Here is a 22,271-nt window from a genome sequence, read left to right as displayed (position 1 = left end):
CATCTTCCCCAATATTTGGAACCAAGGACTGATCACCCCAATCCACAAAAATGGAGACAAATTTGACCCCAATAACTACCGTGGAATATGCGTCAACAGTAACCTTGGGAAAATACTCTGCATTATCATTAACAGCAGACTCGTACATTTCCTCAATGAAAACAATGTACTGAGCAAATGTCAAATTGGCTTTTTACCAAATTACCGTACAACAGACCATGTATTCACCCTACACACCCTAATTGACAACCAAACAAACCAAAACAAAGGCAAAGTCTTCTCATGCTTTGTTGATTTCAAAAAAGCCTTCGACTCAATTTGGCATGAGGGTCTGCTATACAAATTGATGGAAAGTGGTGTTGGGGGTAAAACATACGACATCATAAAATCCATGTACACAAACAACAAGTGTGCGGTTAAAATTGGCAAAAAACACACACATTTCTTCACACAGGGTCGTGGGGTGAGACAGGGATGCAGCTTAAGCCCCACCCTCTTCAACATATATATCAACGAATTGGCGCGGGCACTAGAACAGTCTGCAGCACCCGGTCTCACCCTACTAGAATCCGAAGTCAAATGTCTACTGTTTGCTGATGATCTGGTGCTTCTGTCACCAACCAAGGAGGGCCTACAGCAGCACCTAGATCTTCTGCACAGATTCTGTCAGACCTGGGCCCTGACAGTAAATCTCAGTAAGACCAAAATAATGGTGTTCCAAAAAAGGTCCAGTCGCCAGGACCACAAATTCCATCTAGACACCGTTGCCCTAGAGCACACAAAAAACTATACATACCTCGGCCTAAACATCAGCACCACAGGTAGCTTCCACAGAGCTGTGAACGATCTGAGAGACAAGGCAAGAAGGGCATTCTATGCCATCAAAAGGAACATAAATTTCAACATACCAATTAGGATCTGGCTAAAAATACTTGAATCAGTCATAGTTGTGAGGTCTGGGGTCCGCTCACCAACCAAGATTTCACAAAATGGGACAAACACCAAATTGAGACTCTGCATGCAGAATTCTGCAAAAATATCCTCCGTGTACAACGTAGAACACCAAATAATGCATGCAGAGCAGAATTAGGCCGATACCCACTAATTATCAAAACCCAGAAAAGAGCCGTTAAATTCTAAAACCACCTAAAAGGAAGCGATTCCCAAACCTTCCATAACAAAGCCATCACCTACAGAGAGATGAACCTGGAGAAGAGTCCCCTAAACAAGCTGGTCCTAGGGCTCTGTTTACAAACACAAACACACCCCACAGAGCCCCAGGACAACAGCACAATTAGACCCAACCAAATCATGAGAAAACAAAAAGATAATTACTTGACACATTGGAAAGAATTAACAAAAAAACAGAGCAAACTAGAATGCTATTTGGCCCTAAACAGAGAGTATACAGTGGCAGAATACCTAACCACTGTGACTGACCCAAACTTAAGGAAAGCTTTGACTATGTACAGACTCAGTGAGCATAGCCTTGCTATTGAGAAAGGCCGCCGTAGGCAGACATGGCTCTCAAGAGAAGACAGGCTATGTGCTCACTGCCCACAAAATGAGGTGGAAACTGAGCTGCACTTCCTAACCTCCTGCCCAATGTATGACCATATTAGAGAGACATATTTCCCTCAGATTACACAGATCCACAAAGAATTCGAAAACAAATCCAATTTTGATAAACTCCCATATCTACTGGGTGAAATTCCACAGTGTGCCATCACAGCAGCAAGATTTGTGACCTGTTGCCACAAGAAAAGGGCAACCAGTGAAGAACAAACACCATTGTAAATACAACCCATATTTATGTTTATTTATTTTAACTTGTGTGCTTTAACCATTTGTACATTGTTACAACACTGCATATATATAATATGACATTTGTAATGTCTTTATTGTTTTGAAACGTCTGTATGTGTAATGTTTACTGTTCATTTTTATTGTTTATTTGACTTTTGTATATTATCTACCTCACTTGCTTTGGCAATGTTAACACATGTTTCCCATGCCAATAAAGCCCCTTGAATTGAATTGAATTGAATTGAATTGAATTGAGAGGTGGAGACTGCTCATTAGGATCAGAGGAAAAGGACACATTGGGGCTACGCTCTATACATTATTTAATCAATTATCTACGGTGGGTACATATAGCCAGCCTCCCCAGATTTTACCTCAGATTAACCTACTTCTATTGCTAATACTGTGGTGCCTAAAAGACCAGATGAATAATACCATTAGTATCCACAAATCACTTCAAATAACTCCAAGAAAACCTTATTATCTTGATATTCCTGTGTTCATTCTCCCCCTTCTGTGTGTCTCTCTCTCTCTCTCTCTCTCTCTCGCTCTCTCTCTGTGTGTGTGTGTGTGTGTGTGTGTGTGTGTGTGTGTGTGTGTGTGTGTGTGTGTGTGTGTGTGTGTGTGTGTGTGTGTGTGTGTGTGTGTGTGTGTGTGTGTGTGTGTGTGTGTGTGTGTGTGTGTGTGCGCATGTGTGTGTGCCTCAGTTTCCAGTAGCTGGTGGGGCTCTAAGAGGTTGGACTATTCTCTGTACTGTCCAGACGTGTTGACCTCCTTCCCCACCGTGGCACTGCCTCATCTCTTTCATGCCTCCTATTGGGAGTCCACTGATGTAGCTGCGTTTCTGCTCCGACAGGTAACACCCACCCCTCCATATGTATATGTGTGTGTTTGTGGTTCTCGTGACTATTGAGCCTAGAATTCAGATACTGTATACCAACAGTCATTATTTGTGCTGGGGATTGTGGCTGTGTGTGCTTGCATGCCTGCATGCATATGTGTGTGTGAGGGTGTGTGTGTGTATTACGTGTATGTCGGAGGTGTGTGTGGATCTGCTCGTGATATCTTCAGACACTCGCAGATTGAATAAAACCAGCCAGTGTGTCGTGTCCAATTAAAACCCATCTGACCAGTGACAGCCTTTTAACATTGTCATTAGAGAGCAATGAGATATACTACATGGCTAAAGGTATGTGGACACCTGCTCGTTGAAAATCTCACTCCAAAATCATGAGCATTAATATGGAGTTGGTCCTCTGTTTGCTAATATAACAGCCTCCACTCTTCTGAGAAGGCTTTCCACTAGATGTTGGAATATTGCTGCGGAGACTTGCTTCCATTCAGCCACAAGACCATTAGTGAGGTCGTCCATTATTAGGCCTGACTCGTAGTTGGAGTTCCAATTCATCCCAAAGGCTTTCAATGGGGTTGTTTACTAAATAAACTAAAGTAAAACATTTAATAAAATGGAACATCGATACCGAGTCATTGTGCAAGGGTACAGGTTAGCTGAGGTAATTTGTGCATGTGGGTAGGGGTAAAGTGACTATGCATAAACAGTGATTAACAGCAGTGTAAAAACATGGGGGGGTCAATGCAAATAGTCCGGTTAGCCATTTTATTAATTGTTCTGGAGTCTTTGACGATTTTTTGGGCCTTCCTCTGACACCACCTAGTATATAGGTCCTGGATGGCAGGAAGCTTGGCCCCAGTGATGTACTGGGCCGTACGCACTATCCTCTGTAGCGCTTACGGTCGGATGCCGAGCAGTTGCCATACCTGGCGGTGATGCAACCGGTCAGGATGCTCTCGATGGTGCAGCTGTAGAACATTTTGAAGATCTTGGGACCCATGTCAAATCTTTTCAGTCTCCTGAGGGGGAATTGTGGGCACTATGGTGTTGAACGCTGAGCTGTAGTCAATGAACAGCATTCTCACATAGGTGTTCCTTTTGTCCAGGTGGGAAAGGGCAGATATTTTTTTATGGTGATTGCATGGTTGTGTGCTCGATTTTATACACCTGTCAGCAACCGGTGTGGCTGAAATAGCTGAATCCACTAATTTGAAGGGGTGTCCACATACTTTAAGGAGAAGAGACCAGAGCACCCTCCCAATACAGTAAGGGGTTGTGTCTCAAATTGCACCCTATTCCCTATATAGTGCACTACTTTTGACCAGGACCCATAGGGCTCTGGTTAAAAGTAGTGCTCGATATAGGGAATAAGGTGCTATTTGGAAAGTGCACCCATGGTGTTGGCTGCTGCGGAACCTCAGTCTTTTGTGTGGGAGAGTGACGTGAGGGGAATCAGAGAGTACACAGGAAATAAGATGTATTATCTATCTCTGCCATGAAGATAATAAACTGACTGATTGTTATCTTGGATCAGTGGGTTTCAGCTCCAATCGATATCCTATCATGGAAATGGATACGGACCTTATGATTCGCATCAAGCTTACTTCCAGTGGTTCGCACAAACTTACTGCCCTTTTCATTTATTTACTGTACTGTACTTAATGGCTGGTCTAGTGAAATCAATTACCTATTCTTACATAATTGCTGTGTAATAAGAGGTTGAATCTTAAACTGGGATCTCGTTAATACAGTCATGGAGTAGAGCTCCTTCTCTCACTGCGACCTCTCCTCTCCTCTCCTCTCCTCTCCTCTCCTCTCCTCTACTCTTTGGAAACACATCATTAGCCCTGCTGTTTCATTAGCCTGGCTACACATTGATTAGGCTAAAGATAGACAGGTTTTTCTTCTCAACTTCTGAGATTAAATGTACATAGCGTCCACTCCATAGCGGATCATCCTCTAGCTATCCTGTTAATACACCTCAATCTTCCTCTTGACAAATGAGCTCCAGTTAGCATCTGTGACTGTGTACGCCTCAAGATAATGACAGTCCTTGTTTCATTCTCTCTAAAGTGTGTTTGAGCACCAGAGGATGAGTATTCCATATAATTGTTTTGTCTGTAGGTCGTGTGACACTCCACTGATAAATGTGCATCAGGTGCCTAAATGTAGACTAGGGATTCTGTTTGAGAAGTGCCGTCATACTGAGTGGACTAAGCCAGCGGTGGATTAATGGACTGTGTGCGTGCTTGTGTGTGTGTTCATGTAGCTCATACGATGCGACAGTGTGAAGGCCCAGGAAGCTGACAGCAAGGACTCAGACCCCTTCTCTCCATCCAGCCCACGGGAGAAGTGGCTTCGCAGGAGGACGCATGTCAAACTGAAGGTGAGGAAACCAACATGACTTATTAATGGAAGATAAAGGACAGTTCAGTAGGAAGTGTTTTAGCCCCACACTGTTGATTCTATGGCTATGTCCGAAATGGCACCCTATTCCCTATATAGTGCACTGCTTTTGACCAGGGCTCTGGATAAAAGAAGTGCGCTATATAGAGAATAGGGTCCCATTTGGGACAGATTTGGGACTACTGTTTGTATTGCAGAAAGAAGCCATTTGTAGTACGTTCAATCGCTTTATGAGGAAATTCCAATAAATATTGAATCATCTTTAGTTGAAGTCCGCTCGAGACGTTCAAACATTTTATAATTGTATCTCAGTCAGAGACAAAGCGATAAGGACGTGTGCGCGCACACACACACACACACACACACACACACACACACACACACACACACACACACACACACACACACACACACACACACACACACACACACACACACACACACACACACACTTATGCACACACTTTTACCATCAGCTTCACACATCTTTTCACAGCTTGAAACATGTTTGCCTCAATAGCCTTGGTCTCCTATAGATTAACATTAAAATACACAGACACTAAATGGGCAATTTATTTGCAATTGTTGCTTGTGTGTCAGTGTGTGGGCTGAGACTAGAATGTCGGAAAAAAGACTGTTTCATCTTCGATCATTGATGCTAGCACAACAAAACAATTACCTGATGCTCCAGCATAAAAGACAACATGACTACTGCCATGCTGAAAGGTCAGCCCAGTCTATTTCTGGGACATCTTTTAGTAACAGTATATTCAAAGCAAATAATTCAATAACAATGGGCTTTTGTCCTGTTATATGATGTACTGCGTGGCCCACTGGAACCTATCCACAGTATATTTAAGGAAACTGGACATAGGTTTTATTGGACTGTGTCTTACATGCTCTGCTCCAGCCTCCAAGCCTGTGATCTGTCTCTTGTGTAAGTGGTAGAGGAGCAACAGCTGGAGGAGGAGCAGCTTGGAGAACATGACCGGAATATGATATCTGTTATAGCCGTACTGTTATACAGTCTCCTGGTGCCCTGTATAGACTTCATCTGGGCACTGCCAGCTCATCCAGGGAAAAGTGATACCATTCAGAGGGCCCTGCCTGGCATCAGTGACGCTGTGACTTCAGTTCACTATCCTGGTAAGGGGCTCTTTGTCACTGATGGAGTGGGGCCACCGCTGTAAGACAGGGGTCTGCCTCTCTTCTCCATCTCCTCCTCTCAGTGTGTCTGAGGGCAAGGTGAACTCACCACGCACCCGGTGTGATAGCGATATGTTCTGCTTTTTTCTCATAAGACAGACATTCATGCAGAGAGATTCAGCAGTGACCTGTAGTAGAGACATGTGGCAAATGTCCAGATATTAGAATCAATCTGGCCTTTCAGCCTATTCACAGACAGTGCTGCAGGCATGCCAGTGTGTAGAAGTGTGTGTGTGTGTGTGTGTGTGTGTGTGTGTGTGTGTGTGTGTGTGTGTGTGTGTGTGTGTGTGTGTGTGTGTGTGTGTGTGTGTGTGTGTGTGTGTGTGTGTGTGTGTGTGTGTGTGTGTGTGTGTGTGTGTGTGTGTGTGTGTGTGTGTGTGTGTGTGTGTGTCATGCTGAGATGCCACAGCTTCAGCATGGCTCAGTACTGGCAAAGATTAATTATTGACAAACTTAATCAAAATGCAAATTGCGTTGTGTCTGGAAATGTTTAATTGCTTCATTAGATGACATTAGCTGGGGTCCCACTATTCATGATACAGGGACTACCACATCAGTCTACACCATATAGTATGTTAGTGTGCTCAAACTAGGCTCATGGAGCTATATTGTAAGAGTATTACGTAGACCTTGATACAGTTCCTCACATTCCTGTTTTTTCTTTGAATTGGATATTATTTTTGTCCATGCAGCTTGTTCTTCATTAGGTATGTGTGTGATGCCCACTGAATGAAAGGTTTCAGTGACTGTAGGAAGTCTGTTTAGGAACATCAAGATATTAAAATATACTGATTATTGTTTTTCCTTTAGATTTTGTAACCAAACAGTCAAATCGCAGGAATTCCAATCACTGTTCTTGGTGCTGTCTCCACTTGTAGCCTAGGCTATTTGACTGTTTGTTTGTTTACCATTCACGTGGTAAAGTCAGTAACAGGCCATATAATTAGCGATGGTAGGCTTATCTTATTATAACGTTTGGGCAATGTTCAATTGTCCATGGCTCGAACACGCAGTGCATTTTCAAAATGTGAATGCAACGTGTGTAGTCAAATATTTCCATGTTGAAGCCAATAAAAACAAACTAGATAGGCTACATGTTTGTTATAACTAGGTCTATTGTAGGGTTACTGTATGTTATAACTAGGTTTATTGTAGGGTTACTGTATGTTATAACTAGGTCTATTTTAGGGTTACTGTATGTTATAACTAGGTCTATTGTAGGGTTACTGTATGTTATAACTAGGTCTATTGTAGGGTTACTGTATGTTATAACTAGGTCTATTGTAGGGTTACTGTATGTTATAACTAGGTTTATTGTAGGGTTACTGTATGTTATAACTAGGTCTATTGTAGGGTTACTGTATGTTATAACTAGGTCTATTGTAGGGTTACTGTATGTTATAACTAGGTCTATTGTAGGGTTACTGTATGTTATAACTAGGTCTATTGTAGGGTTACTGTATGTTATAACTAGGTCTATTGTAGGGTTACTGTATGTTATAACTAGGTCTATTGTAGGGTTACTGTATGTTATAACTAGGTCTATTGTAGGGTTACTGAATGTTATAACTAGGTTTATTGTAGGGTTACTGTTTGTTATAACTAGGTTTATTGTAGGGTTACTGTATGTTATAACTAGGTCTATTTTAGGGTTACTGTATGTTATAACTAGGTCTATTGTAGGGTTACTGTATGTTTGTTATAACTAGGTCTATTGTAGGGTTACTGTATGTTATAACTAGGTCTATTTTAGGGTTACTGTATGTTATAACTAGGTCTATTGTAGGGTTGCTGTATGTTATAACTAGGTATATTGTAGGGTTACTGTATGTTATAACTAGGTCTATTCTAGGGTTACTGTATGTTATAACTAGGTCTATTGTAGGGTTACTGTATGTTATAACTAGGTCTATTGTAGGGTTACTGTATGTTATAACTAGGTCTATTTTAGGGTTACTGTATGTTATAACTAGGTCTATTTTAGGGTTACTGTATGTTATAACTAGGTCTATTGTAGGGTTACTGAATGTTATAACTAGGTTTATTGTAGGGTTACTGTTTGTTATAACTAGGTTTATTGTAGGGTTACTGTATGTTATAACTAGGTCTATTTTAGGGTTACTGTATGTTATAACTAGGTCTATTGTAGGGTTGCTGTATGTTATAACTAGGTATATTGTAGGGTTACTGTATGTTATAACTAGGTCTATTGTAGGGTTACTGTATGTTATAACTAGGTCTATTGTAGGGTTACTGTATGTTATAACTAGGTCTATTTTAGGGTTACTGTATGTTATAACTAGGTCTATTTTAGGGTTACTGTATGTTATAACTAGGTCTATTGTAGGGTTACTGTATGTTATAACTAGGTCTATTTTAGGGTTACTGTATGTTATAACTAGGTCTATTTTAGGGTTACTGTATGTTATAACTAGGTCTATTGTAGGGTTACTGTATGTTATAACTAGGTCTATTTTAGGGTTACTGTATGTTATAACTAGGTCTATTGTAGGGTTACTGTATGTTATAACTAGGTCTATTTTAGGGTTACTGTATGTTATAACTAGGTCTATTGTAGGGTTACTGTATGTTATAACTAGGTCTATTGTAGGGTTACTGTATGTTATAACTAGGTCTATTTTAGGGTTACTGTATGTTATAACTAGGTCTATTTTAGGGTTACTGTATGTTATAACTAGGTCTATTGTAGGGTTACTGTATGTTATAACTAGGTCTATTGTAGGGTTACTGTATGTTATAACTAGGTCTATTGTAGGGTTACTGTATGTTATAACTAGGTCTATTGTAGGGTTACTGTATAGTGTTTAATAAACCATCTTCAATGGATAAGACAAACATCCATGCCTCCTGCCGAAGAGACCTTAGGCCCATGTGTGCACACATTGCCTTTTATGCTCATAATACGAGAGATGTGATTTGTGATATCACGCTTATGAGCCAATCCTACACTGAACAAAAATATAAACACAACATGTAAAGTGTTGGTCTCATGTTTCATGAGATGAAATAAAAGATACCAGAAATGTTCCATATCTACAAAAAGCCTATTTCTCTCAAATGTTGTGCACAAATTTCTTTACATCCCTGTTAGTCATCATTTCTCTTTGCCAAAATAATCCATCCACCTGACAGGTGTGGCATATAAAGAAGCTGATTATACAGCATGATCATTACACAGGTGCACCAACACAACACAATGGCACAGATGTCTCAAGTTTTGAGGGAGCGTTCAATTCGCATGCTGACTGCAGGAATGTTCACCAGAGTTGTTCCCAGATAATGAAATATTAATTTCTCTGCCATAAACTGCCTCCAACGTCGTTTTAGAGAATTTGGCATTACGTCCAACCGGCTTCACAATGGGTTTTGACAGTTTGAATGCATGAGATCGTGAGGCCCATTGTGAGGCCCATTGTGAGGCCCATTGTGAGGCCCATTGTGAGGCCCATTTTTTTTGTTGGTATTTGTGACCAACAGAGGCATATCCGTATTCCCAGTCATGTGAAATCCATAAACTAGGGCCTCATTTATTTATTTCATTTAACTGATTTCCTGATATGAGCTGTAACTCAATAAAATATTTGAAATTGTTGCATGTTGCGTTTGTATTTTTGTTCAGTATATTTAGAAATATTGTTGTTGTTTTAAAATACAGATTGATTGTTTTCCATTTAATTAGATAAGAAACCAAACTTACTAGAAAGATTCACCATCCATGGATTTAGGTTGAGAAAACATACGGGCGTCGAATGCAATGCAATTTTGGCTGCTATTTCTGAAGAAGATGGTTTGGTAATGTTTATAAAACATTACATTTGGGAGCAGTATAACATCTTTCTCTTTATATTGGATCTTTATCCAGCTCCTGTGAAAAGTTTGGATGTGTGTAAAACCCTCCATAGTCTAAGGTGCCTTGACTGTATTATATGCCCACGGGGAGGAATCATGGTGCCTGTAACTGTATTTAGACATAGCCTATTTTAAACAACTTGTTGTTTAATTTGTTTATTAGAATTATATACTTTTTAGACCTTATCAATAGCCTAGTGAATTTAATCTTGCTTATTGACTATGTTTGGCATGTCCATGTCCAGACTGTGTTTGACCTGTATCAGTGTGAATGCTATAACCGATGTTTAACAATGTAGTTCCATATTGAAGCAATGCAATTAGAACATTGTGGACTGTAAACATTTCAATATATGTAACGAATATGGGGCTGGCTATTTAACCCACGAGGCTATAGCGGACTAACACTTGAATTGGAGTTGATGAAAACACAATACGTAAATAAACAACTTGAAGCAACCACATATTTAGCCATTGAGTATGTTCTGATTAGCCAGTGAGGCGTCAACCCTCGACACACACACACCTTGTTTATTCATCAAAACCCAGCCCTTTTGCGCCACCGCCAGCTACTGCTCCCATAATTCCAGTTGTGAAAATAGCAAAAATATGTTTGACACACTCTCGCACCTATAGCGCTACAACCCTTAGAAATTACCCTCTAAGTGTTCCTGAAAGTTTCTTTCAGTCAAACCTGTCCCCAATTACTCTATCACCAACCACCTGTGGTTATAACTTATGTTATGACTGAGGTAACGCAGCATGGCATTACTGTAACAGAGCCAGGGAACTACATCTGCAAACTCCTCTGCTTTCATTTGACATTAATATCCTACCAGCTCAGCAATGAAGTTGGTTTGTGTCCCAAATGGAACGCTATTCCCTATGTAGTGCACTACTTTTGACTAGAGCCATATGGGCCCTTGTCAAAAGTAGTGTGCACTACATATTGAATAGGGTGCCATGTGGAGTTAGACGATTTCTCCTTAGCTCAGCTCATTTAGGGTTATTCATCCTGCTCTTTGAAATGAGATGTAGTGAAGGGGAACCAGAACCACACTGCTACTGTAGCCAGGCTTCATGGAGATTTGACCTTACCTCTTTTGGTAAGGTCTTGTAGTGCACACTTCTGAGACTCCTTCACCACACGTTTCAAATGTGATGCATCAAAACAGGGATAAATTGAAAAATAGGGCTATTTTTCATCCTTCTTTTGACATCCCATTTCCTCCTGCCGATGTAAACACTACGTCTGAGGAGGAGTGATGCAGAAAGTAATGAAAGACAAATACGGAGTCCCAAATGGCACCCTATTCCCTTTATAGTGCACTACATATGACCAGGGATCATAGGTCTCTGGTCAAAAGTAGTGCACTATATACGTAATACACTCTTAGAAAAGAGCGTTCCAAAAGGGTTCTTCGGCTGTCCCCATAGGGTAAATCTTTTTGGTTCCAGGTACAACCCTTTTTGGTTCCAGGTACAACCCTTTTTGGTTCCAGGTACAACCCTTTTCGGTTCAATGTACAACCCTTTTCGGTTCAATGTACAACCGTCTGTGGAAAGGGTTCTACATGTAACCCAAAAGGGTTCTATCTGGACCAAAATATATTCTTCAAAGGGTTCTACTTGTAGGTTCTAGATAGCACCTTTTTTCTAAGAGTGTAGGGTGCCATTTGGGATGCACAAAACCAAAGAGAAGTGACAGTAAATCTCTTCTCCTCATGCAGAATGTGACTGGCAACCACAGGGTGAATGATGTCATTGCCACAGAGGAGGGACCACAGACGCTGGTTGGTCGGTTCATGTACGGCCCACTGGACATGGTGACTCTGACTGGAGAGAAGGTGACGACACAACACAAGACACTGCATCTCAGTGCAAGAGGCGTCACTGCAGTACCTGGTTCAAATCCAGGCTGCATCACATCCGGCCGTGATTGGGAGTCCCATAGGGCGGCGCACAATTGGCACAGCGTCGCCCGGGTTTGGCCGGGGTAGGCCGTCATTGTAAATACGAATTTGTTCTTAACTGACTTGCCTAGTTAAATAAAGGTTAATTATAAATTTGCAAACACTATTTGCCCTATTTACAACACTACAGTTGCAACACTTTTAAAAGTGTCTGCATTTCAATAAAGTGAAATTGATACTTCTCTTATAGTGGTCTGACAAATTTGCTTTGACAGACGTGAACACTAAAGTTTATTGAAGGGAATTAAATTGCGGCCCTGAACCGTTCGTTATCATATCATCTTATCATGAATCTATCTTGTCCTCTCCCAGGTGGACATTCTCCTAATGACCCAGCCCCAGTCCGGCCGCTGGGTCCACTTTGACACAGAGGTGACCACCAGTAGTGGCAGAGTGGTCTACACCATCCCCAAGAGCAAGAAGCTGGCCACCGGGGTCTACCCTATCAAAATGATGGTCAAGTAAGCAAACAACTCCTTTTTATTTCTTATTGATATGCAACCACAGCATGTTTGTTATAGTATGTTAGAGGTTATATCAATAATGAAATGGATGTGGGTTGGGACGAGTTCCCATGAAAGTGGAGGAATACTGAATTGAATTACGGCCCATACCAGTGATGGAGGTAAAGTACTGTGAAGCTCTAACAGTGTACTCACAGATTGTTGAATAACAAGGAACCCCAGAGGTGCTGCGGCTGTGAATTACCACCGTACCTACAGTAGCAATCATTCTCCCTCTCTCCCCCTCTCTTTACCTCCTTCTACCCAGGGGAGATCAGACGAGTGCAGAGGCCTACCTGACGGTGCTGCCCAGGGGGATGGAGTGTGTGGTCTTCAGCATCGATGGCTCCTTCGCGGCTAGCGTCTCCATCATGGGCAGCGACCCTAAAGTCCGCCCCGGAGCAGTGGACGTCGTCAGGTAACTCATGCGTGCGAGTGTTTGTGTGTTTGTGTTTGTGAATGTGCCTTCCAGCTTTTGTTTGATTAAGGAGCAGTTCAAGCAGAGAGAAATTATTAATGGAATGTAAATGATAACTCAATTTCAACGCCTACAAGTCATCTGTTCAGCTCAGAATATGATCCTTGTATTTTGTCACATTAAAGGGAGTTTGAAGTAAATTGCTAACTCGAATTTTGTTACTTGACAGCTTTATTCTAAAATGGATGAAAAAACAAAAAAGTCCTCATCAATCTACACACAATAGCCCATACTGACAAAGCGAAAACCGTTTTTAGATTATTTTGCAAATGTATAAAATAAAAATAAAACAGAAATACCTTATTTACATACAGTATGTATTCAGAATCTGTGCTATTAGACTCGAAATTGAGCTCAGGTGCATCCTGTTTCCATTGATCATCCTTGAGATGTTTCTACAACTTGATTGGAGTCCTCCTGTGGTAAATTCAATTGATTCGACATGATTTGAAAAGGCACACACCTGTCTATATAAGGTCCCACAGTTGACAGTGCATATCAGAACAAAAACCAAGCCATGAGGTCGAAGGAATTGTGCGTAGAGCTCCGAAACAGCCCTTTGACAGGGTAGCAAAGAAATTCTGCAGTATTGAAGGTCCCCAAGAACAAAGTGGCCTCCATCATTCTTAAATGGAAGAAGTTTGGAACCACCAAGACTCTTCTCAGAGCTGACCGCCCGGCCAAACTGAGCAAACGGGGGAGAAAGGCCTTGGTCAAGGAGGTGAACAAGAACCCGATGGTCATTCTGACAGCGCTCCAGAGTTCCTCTGTGGAGATGGGAGAACTTTCCAGAAGGACAACCATCTCTGCAGCACTCCACCAATCAGGCCTTTATGGTAGAGTGAAGCCACTCCTCAGTAAAAGGCACATGACAGCCCGCTTGGAGTTTGTCAAAGGCACCTAAAGACTCTCAGACCATGAGAAACAAGATTCTCTGGTCTGATGAAACCAAGATTGAACTCTTTGACCTGAATGTCAAGCATCACTTCAGGAGGAAACCTGGCACCATCCCTACGGTGAAGCATGGTGGTGGCAGCATCATGCCGTGGGGATGTTTTAGCGGCAGGGACTGGGAGACTAGTCAGGATCGAGGCAAAGATGAACGGTGCAAAGTACAGAGAGATCCTTGATGAAAATCTGCTCCAGAGCGCTCAGGATCTCAGACTGGGGCGAAGGTTCACCTTCCAACAGGACAACGACCCTAGGCACACAGCAAAGACAACACATGAGTGGCTTCTGGACAAGTCTCTGAATGTCCTTGAGTGGCCCAGCCAGAGCCCGGACTTTAACCCGATCGAACATCTCTTGAGAGACCTGAAAATAGCTGTGCAGTGACGCTCCCCATCCAACCTGACAGAGCTTGAGAGGATCTGCAAAGAAGAATGGGAGATACTCCCCAAATACAGGTGTGCCAAGCTTGTACCATCATACCAAAGAATACTCGAGGCTGTAATCGCTACCAAAGGTGCTTCAACAAAGTACTGAGTAAAGGGTCTGAATACTTATGTAAATGTGATATTTCCGTTTTTAGTTTTTTATATAAATTTGCAATTTTTTAAAAATAATTAGCTTTGTCATTATGGGGTACTGTGTGTTGCTTGATAACAGAAAAAAATATTTAATCGATTTTAGAATAAGGCTGTAAAAAGTAAAGGGGTCAGAATACTTTCCGAATGCACTGTACCTTTAACTTCCTTCATACTGGACATAAGAAATAATAAGGGAAAAAAAGAAAATAAACCAGAAATCTCAGAGGAATATTATTGATGTCAGTCTGTCTTTATGTTCAGTGAAAATTATAATTCTCAGAGGAATGTATCTATTTATCTTTGTGTCCAGACACTGGCAGGACCTGGGCTATCTTATCATCTACATCACAGGGAGGCCAGACATGCAGAAGCAGCGTGTGGTGTCATGGCTGTCTCAACACAACTTCCCCCAGGGCATGATCTTCTTCTCTGAGGGCCTGGTCCATGACCCACTGAGACAGAAAACCATCTTCCTCAGGAACCTAGTGCAGGAGGTACATTACATACATGATACAGTGGATATATTTTTCTTGCTCTCTATCTCAACTCTTTGTCTTTGTGTATATCTCCCTCTTTTTCTTTCTCTCTTTCTTTTTCTCACCCCGTCTATATATCTCTCGTTCTCTTTTTTTCTCTCCCTTTCTTTCTCTCTCTTCCTTCCTCTATTTCTCACGCACACTTCCTTGGTTCTCACATTGACATTGACTGTGGGCCTCCATCCCTCTCTGTCTATCTCCCTCCCTCCCTCCCTCTTTCTTTCTTTCTTTCTTTCTTTCTTTCTTTCGTTCTTTCGTTCTTTCTCTCGCTCTCTCTCTCTCTCTCTCCCTCCCTCTCTGTCTCTCTCTCTCTCTGTTCTATCTCTCTCTGCCAGTGTCACATTAAGATCAACTCAGCCTATGGCTCCATGAAGGACATCTCCGTGTACAACATGCTGGGTCTGAGTCCTTCCCAGATTTATATTGTGGGCAGGCCTTCCAAGAAGTACCAGAATCAATGCCAGGTAGACATCAGGGGACTGTACACTCCTCTTCTACTTTTCTTTAACGATCAAGCTAATGGCATTGACTCACTAATAGCTGTCGATTGTGTTTTGATGTATCTATTCCGGTCTGTCTGTGGCTTTTGTTCTTTCCCGTCACTCTCCATCTCTCTCTACCTGTTTAGTGTTTTATTCTTTATCTAACATGGCCACTCTCACTAACTCTCGTTCTCTCTCTCTCTCTCTGTCTCTCTCTCTCTGTCTCTCTCTCTCTCTTTGTCTCTCTCTCTCTGTCTCTCTCTCTGTCTCTCTCTGTCTCTCTGTGTCTCTCTCTCTCTCTGTCTCTCTCTCTCTCTGTCTCTCTCTCTCTTTCCCATAGTTCCTAAGTGATGGCTATGCAGTGCACCTCTCCTCACTGCAGTTTGGCCACCGGACCAGACCCAAGAAGACCTCCTCGGTCCGCATGGTCCTGAGGAAAGGCTCCTTCGGCCTCTCTGCCAAACCTGACTTCCTGTGTAAACGCACCCACCTGAGGAGAACCATGTCTGTCCAGCACCCTGACCCTCCCTGCACCCCCAACCCTAAGCCTGAGCGGGCCCAGAGCCAACCAGAGTCTGACCAGGATCCCGGGGGAGGAGGAGGGGGCGGCGGCCATGGTGTCTGGGGGCGGGCCTCCATACACCGTGGAGACGCCACACCCTGACAGGCAGAGAGAGATGGAGGGAGGATGGACAAGGAGGAGGACAAGGGTCTCATTGTCCAGGGCCAAGGTGAGAACTCACACTTAAAGTATTTCAATTGCCCTATATTATACTCCTAGAACTATATGATCATACTGTCTCTCTATAATAGCAACAATCTGAAAAATATCCCCCCAGAACGTGTTTCTGAGTTGTCGTACTTGAGGCTGTGAAAATATACGGTCCCTCTTCCATTGTGTAATTTCTGTAGCCTTTACTGCAGCATAGTAGCAGTTATGTAATGTGAATAAATGATTCATTTTGAATAATTTAGACATTCACCTTTGGTTCTTCAGCATTGTGTCCTCAGCCTTTGAGAACATAAGGCTTTGTAAAGCTTTCACTCCAACACAGATTGATTTCCTTTGCTCATATTGTACTCTGGTGCAGTCAATAAATGTTCACCTTGATTTTGTTATGTTTTGTGGTGCGAGGGTCATCACAGCTGAAGTAGGTGCTGCAGGCATTATGAGTTATACAGCTAAACAGAATAATAACAGCTGTACTGTCCGAGAGGAGGAGAGAGGGGGCAGAGAGGGAGAGGCAGAGAAGAGAGATGGAGAGAGAGAGAGATTAGACTGGGAAATTGAAACATGGAGAGAGAGACTGCAGTCAGAAAGATGGACAGAGATGAAAGAGATAGAGGGGTGGAGAAAGAAAGAAAGCGAAAAGGGAGAAATAGAGGGGGGAGAGCAGACAGAGAGAGCAGAGATCAGTCTGTATACTCTCTCATAAATATTCATGAAGGAACCTGCGGTAGCTGTGCTATTATTAGGAACAGCTCCTTTGTTTTCAAAGCCCACTGCCTCCTATTTTCCAATTTTACAGAGCCGCATAGAGGGCCTGATGAGCTACAACTGGAGTGTCCGATCAAGCACGAACTCCACTCATTTCTAGATTTGGGAATAGTGTTTCTGCAATTACGGAGATTGGAGTATGGGTGCTGTGTCACTTCAGTGGGCCTGTAGGAACTAATCTAGTTGGCTTTTGTTGGTATTGATAATACACAGGTGTATAGGATAATTCACTGTTCACTTATACAGTTGAAGTCGGAAGTTTTAATACACTGAGGTTGGAGTCATTAAAACTCATTTTTCTTCCACTCCACACATTTCTTGTTAACAAACTATAGTTTTGGCAAGTCGGTTAGGACATCTACTTTGTGCATGACACAAGTCATTTTTCCAACAATTGCTTACAGACAGATTATTTCACTTTCACTGTATCACAATTCCAGTGGGTCAGAAGTTTACATACACTAAGTTGACTGTGCCTTTAAACAGCTTGGAAAATTCCAGAAAATTATGTCATGGCTTTAAAAGCCTCTGATAGGCTAATTGACATAATTTGAGTCAATTGGAGGTGTACCTGTGGATGTATTTCAAGGCCTACCTTCAAACTCAGTGCCTCTTTGCTTGACATCATGGGAAAATCAAAAGAAATCAGCCAAGACCACAGAAATAAAATTGTAGACCTCCACAAATCTGGTTCATCCTTGGGAGCAATTTCCAAATGCCTGAAGGTACCACGTTCATATGTACAAACAATAGTACACAAGTATAAACACCATGGGACCACGCAGCCGTCATACCGCTCAGGAAGGAGACGCCTTCTGTCTCCTAGAGATGAACGTACTTTGGTGCGAAAAGTGCAAATCAATCCCAGAACAACAGCAAAGGACCTTGTGAAGATGCTGGAGGAAACAGGTACAAAAGTATCTATATCCACAGTAAAACAAGTCCTATATCGACATAACCTGAAAGGCCGCTCAGCAAGAAAGAAGCCAATGCTCCAAAACCGCCATAAAAAAGCCAGACTACGGTTTGCAACTGCACATGGGGACAAAGATCGTTGAAGAAATGTCCTCTGGACTGATGAAACAAAAATAGAACTGTTTGGCCATAATGACCATCGTCATGTTTGGAAGAAAAAGGGGGATGCTTGCAAGCCGAAGAACACCATCCCAACTGTGAAGCAGGGGGGTGGCAGCATCATGTTGTGGGGGCGCTTTGCTGCAGGAGGGACTGGTGCACTTCACAAAATAGATGGCATCATGAGGGAGGGAAATTATGTGGATATATTGAAGCAAAATCTCAAGACATCAGTCAGATAGTTAAAGCTTGGTCGCAAATAGGTCTTCCAAATGACCCCAAGCATACTTCCAAAGTTGTGGCAAAATGGCTTAAGGACAACAAAGTCAAGGTATTGGAGTGGCCATCACAAAGCCCTGACCTCAATCCCATAGAAAATTTGTGGGCAGAACTGAAAAAGTGTGTGCGAGCAAGGAGGCCTACAAACCTGACTCAGTCACACCAGCTCTGTCAGGAGGAATGGGCCAAAATGTACCCAACTTATTGTGGGAAGCTTGTGGAAGGCTACCTGAAACGTTTGACCCAAGTTAAACAATTGAAAGGCAATGCTACCAAATACTAATTGAGTGTATGTAAACTTCTGATCTTTTGGGAATGTGATGAAAGAAATAAAAGCTGAAATAAATCATTCTCTCTACTATTATTCTGACATTTCACATTCTTAAAATAAAGAGGTGATCCTAACTGATCTAAGACAGGGAATCCTTACTAGGATTAAATGTCAGGAATTGTGAAAAACTAAGTTTAAATGTATTTGGCTAAGGTGTATTTAAACTTCCGACTTCAACTGTATATGGCTTTGGGCTTTGATTGGAATAGGAACCACTAAACTAAATGAATCTTTCTTTCTTTTCACAGTGTTGTCACCTATATTGGATCTTCTGCTGGTATCAGTTGTGTTAACCTACTGCTTGGCTGCTTGGCCCTCTACACATCTTGAACAGCTTCTCCACTCCCAGGACTCAATAGATCATGTCTAATATTCCTCAAGCGTTCACCTAATGCTTGAAACAGCCATACATTCATCCTAATGCGGCCTCTCAAGCTCAAATTACGTCCAAGTTTTTTCAGTGGCAGTGCTATTGAAACAGTATGTTATATTTTGTCAAGCAAAGAGAGAGACACTTTGGTCATTTGTATCATGGTGCAGAAACACTTGCTGCAGAACAGGAGATCAACACACAGACGCCACCACAGTCAAATGCTAGAAGACTCCCTCTCGTCTCCCACTGGGAATAGTAACAGAGGAGATCCTGTTGAAACCTATGGAGGAATGTTCTAGCCCAAGCAATACACCACCAGGAGATGTTCCAGACAGTGTGTTCATTGACCTGCTGTGTTGACAGGTGGCAGAGCTACACCGACAGACTCCTGCAATTATCCTTTATAGAAATAGGACAGACATCTTGTCTCTCTCTATGGTCTGTGTCCCCAGGAGCGCTGTGGGCCTCTGGCTGCTTCACACTGGGGACATTAACCTTATGTTCCTCAGCCCGGCTGACCTGACCTAACCCCACTCCAGCCTCAGCCCTATAGCCATCCATCCATCTCTCCCTCTCTCATTCAGTCAGTCAGTGAGGCAGAACACGGCTTCAGACAGCAGCCTGGTAGGGGGTCCATGACCACTGAACCGACGACAGAGTGGACAGCCGAACGTTTCTCTGTCTTTTCACTATCTAAGTACTACAGTATACCGCGGTGCTTGGTGTTCTGTAGTTCTGAATCCTAAAGGATGTGTTGTATCTCAGCACACTCGCTGCAGGCTGTGACAATGCCTGTGGAATGCTGAATCCCGCTGGCTCAGATACGATAGCGGGATTTGCTTGCTGTTGTTGTGATCTTATATCTAACCGCAGATGTTGAACTACGTTCTTTACTCCGTCTCTGTCAGGATCCTGGGCATGTATGGATGGACTGAGTATGATGTGCTTTGTAAAGCTGTTTGAGGGAATGGTTGTACTGAATTGACCGAAATTCTTTACAGGGTTGTGATGAGATAGAGTCAGACATCCGAGTAGTCATGACGACCTCACATGAGGAATGATGAAACAACTGATTGAATGTTGTTATTGTCAGAAGTCTAAAACATGGAACTGACACTTAGACGTGAATATGTTCTATTAACGGTATATCTTGCAATAGATCCTAACTTTCTTGTCAGGTGAAATAACATCATTCAGAATGTTCTAGCTACCATCCATTTTAGGAAAGCTACATCTTGAACTGTAAGGGTCGTCGCTGGGACTAATGAAGGGGTGTGTCTATTGATATGAGATACCATGTCATCATATCTACTGTACTATGGTGGGTTAGGAAAAGATCTGACCACTCTGTGCAACTCACATATTTTTCTATAATGAAATACTGTGTACAGAAATATTTTAAAAGTGTGTTTTTTTAACATGGTTGTTTGACGTGACTGATAGTTACTTTTGCCTTAAATTGTATTTTGTTGTTGTGTAGAATTATGAAAATTACATTATTATCCTAATTGCTTGACCAAAGTAGGAGTTTGACATTCATGAGAAAGTGCGTGGTATCTACTTGGTATTTTGTCTTGTATACATTTGAAGTATATTCTGAAAGGGAGTCATGCGTCATGCATGCACTGTGAGTGTGTGTTATTGTGTGTGTGTACGTTTCTTTATATTCAAGTATTAATTATTTATGGTGTAAATACCTGTAGCTCCAATATGCTCCTGAGCACGACAAGTAAAGACCATGTATTCTGGAGGGAGAAGTCAAAGGTTGTTCAGTGTTGCCTGCTCTTAAAGGCAGGAGTAGTAGTGTGTTCTTAAAGGCAGGAGTAGTAGTGTGTTCTTAAAGGCAGGAGTAGTAGTGTGCTCTTAAAGGCAGGAGTAGTAGTGTGTTCTTAAAGGCAGGAGTAGTAGTGTGTTCTTAAAGGCAGGAGTAGTAGTGTGTTCTTAAAGGCAGGAGTAGTAGTGTGTTCTTAAAGGCAGGAGTAGTAGTGTGTTCTTAAAGGCAGGAGTAGTAGTGTGTTCTTAAAGGCAGGAGTAGTAGTGTGCTCTTAAAGGCAGGAGTAGTAGTGTGCTCTTAAAGGCAGGAGTAGTAGTGTGCTCTTAAAGGCAGGAGTAGTAGTGTGCTCTTAAAGGCAGGAGTAGTAGTGTGCTCTTAAAGGCAGGAGTAGTAGTGTGCTCTTAAAGGCAGGAGTAGTAGTGTGTTCTTAAAGGCAGGAGTAGTAGTGTGCTCTTAAAGGCAGGAGTAGTAGTGTGTTCTTAAAGGCAGGAGTAGTAGTGTGTTCTTAAAGGCAGGAGTAGTAGTGTGTTCTTAAAGGCAGGAGTAGTAGTGTGTTCTTAAAGGCAGGAGTAGTAGTGTGTTCTTAAAGGCAGGAGTAGTAGTGTGTTCTTAAAGGCAGGAGTAGTAGTGTGTTCTTAAAGGCAGGAGTAGTAGTGTGCTCTTAAAGGCAGGAGTAGTAGTGTGTTCTTAAAGGCAGGAGTAGTAGTGTGCTCTTAAAGGCAGGAGTAGTAGTGTGTTCTTAAAGGCAGGAGTAGTAGTGTGTTCTTAAAGGCAGGAGTAGTAGTGTGCTCTTAAAGGCAGGAGTAGTAGTGTGCTCTTAAAGGCAGGAGTAGTAGTGTGTTCTTAAAGGCAGGAGTAGTAGTGTGTTCTTAAAGGCAGGAGTAGTAGTGTGTTCTTAAAGGCAGGAGTAGTAGTGTGTTCTTAAAGGCAGGAGTAGTAGTGTGTTCTTAAAGGCAGGAGTAGTAGTGTGTTCTTAAAGGCAGGAGTAGTAGTGTGCTCTTAAAGGCAGGAGTAGTAGTGTGCTCTTAAAGGCAGGAGTAGTAGTGTGTTCTTAAAGGCAGGAGTAGTAGTGTGTTCTTAAAGGCAGGAGTAGTAGTGTGTTCTTAAAGGCAGGAGTAGTAGTGTGTTCTTAAAGGCAGGAGTAGTAGTGTGTTCTTAAAGGCAGGAGTAGTAGTGTGTTCTTAAAGGCAGGAGTAGTAGTGTGTTCTTAAAGGCAGGAGTAGTAATGTGCTCTTAAGGCAGGAGTAGTAGTGTGCTCTTAAAGGCAGGAGTAGTAGTGTGTTCTTAAAGGCAGGAGTAGTAG

The 22,271-nt window shown here is 42.2% G+C and overlaps 1 protein-coding gene across 3 annotated transcripts in view; it reads left to right on the top strand.

Annotated features, from left to right (window-relative positions):
* LOC139548773 (membrane-associated phosphatidylinositol transfer protein 3-like) overlaps positions 1-20,796 on the top strand; it is a 190,908-nt gene extending 170,112 nt beyond the window's left edge. For all 3 annotated transcript variants that reach the window (XM_071358600.1, XM_071358599.1, XM_071358601.1), the window contains 9 exons: positions 2,511-2,659; positions 4,926-5,042; positions 11,869-11,985; positions 12,424-12,572; positions 12,883-13,032; positions 14,932-15,115; positions 15,493-15,621; positions 15,980-16,370; positions 19,070-20,796. In XM_071358600.1, coding sequence (XP_071214701.1) covers positions 2,511-2,659; positions 4,926-5,042; positions 11,869-11,985; positions 12,424-12,572; positions 12,883-13,032; positions 14,932-15,115; positions 15,493-15,621; positions 15,980-16,303 — 1,319 coding nt within the window. In that variant the 3' untranslated portion in view covers positions 16,304-16,370; positions 19,070-20,796. The remainder of the gene's footprint in view (positions 1-2,510; positions 2,660-4,925; positions 5,043-11,868; positions 11,986-12,423; positions 12,573-12,882; positions 13,033-14,931; positions 15,116-15,492; positions 15,622-15,979; positions 16,371-19,069) is intronic.
* Positions 20,797-22,271: the final 1,475 nt, after the last annotated feature.

This window comes from Salvelinus alpinus, chromosome 22 (genome assembly GCF_045679555.1).
Source record: "Salvelinus alpinus chromosome 22, SLU_Salpinus.1, whole genome shotgun sequence".
Taxonomy (NCBI): domain Eukaryota; kingdom Metazoa; phylum Chordata; class Actinopteri; order Salmoniformes; family Salmonidae; genus Salvelinus; species Salvelinus alpinus.
Note: the sequence above shows the minus strand (reverse complement) of the source record. Positions and strands in the feature narration are given on the sequence as shown.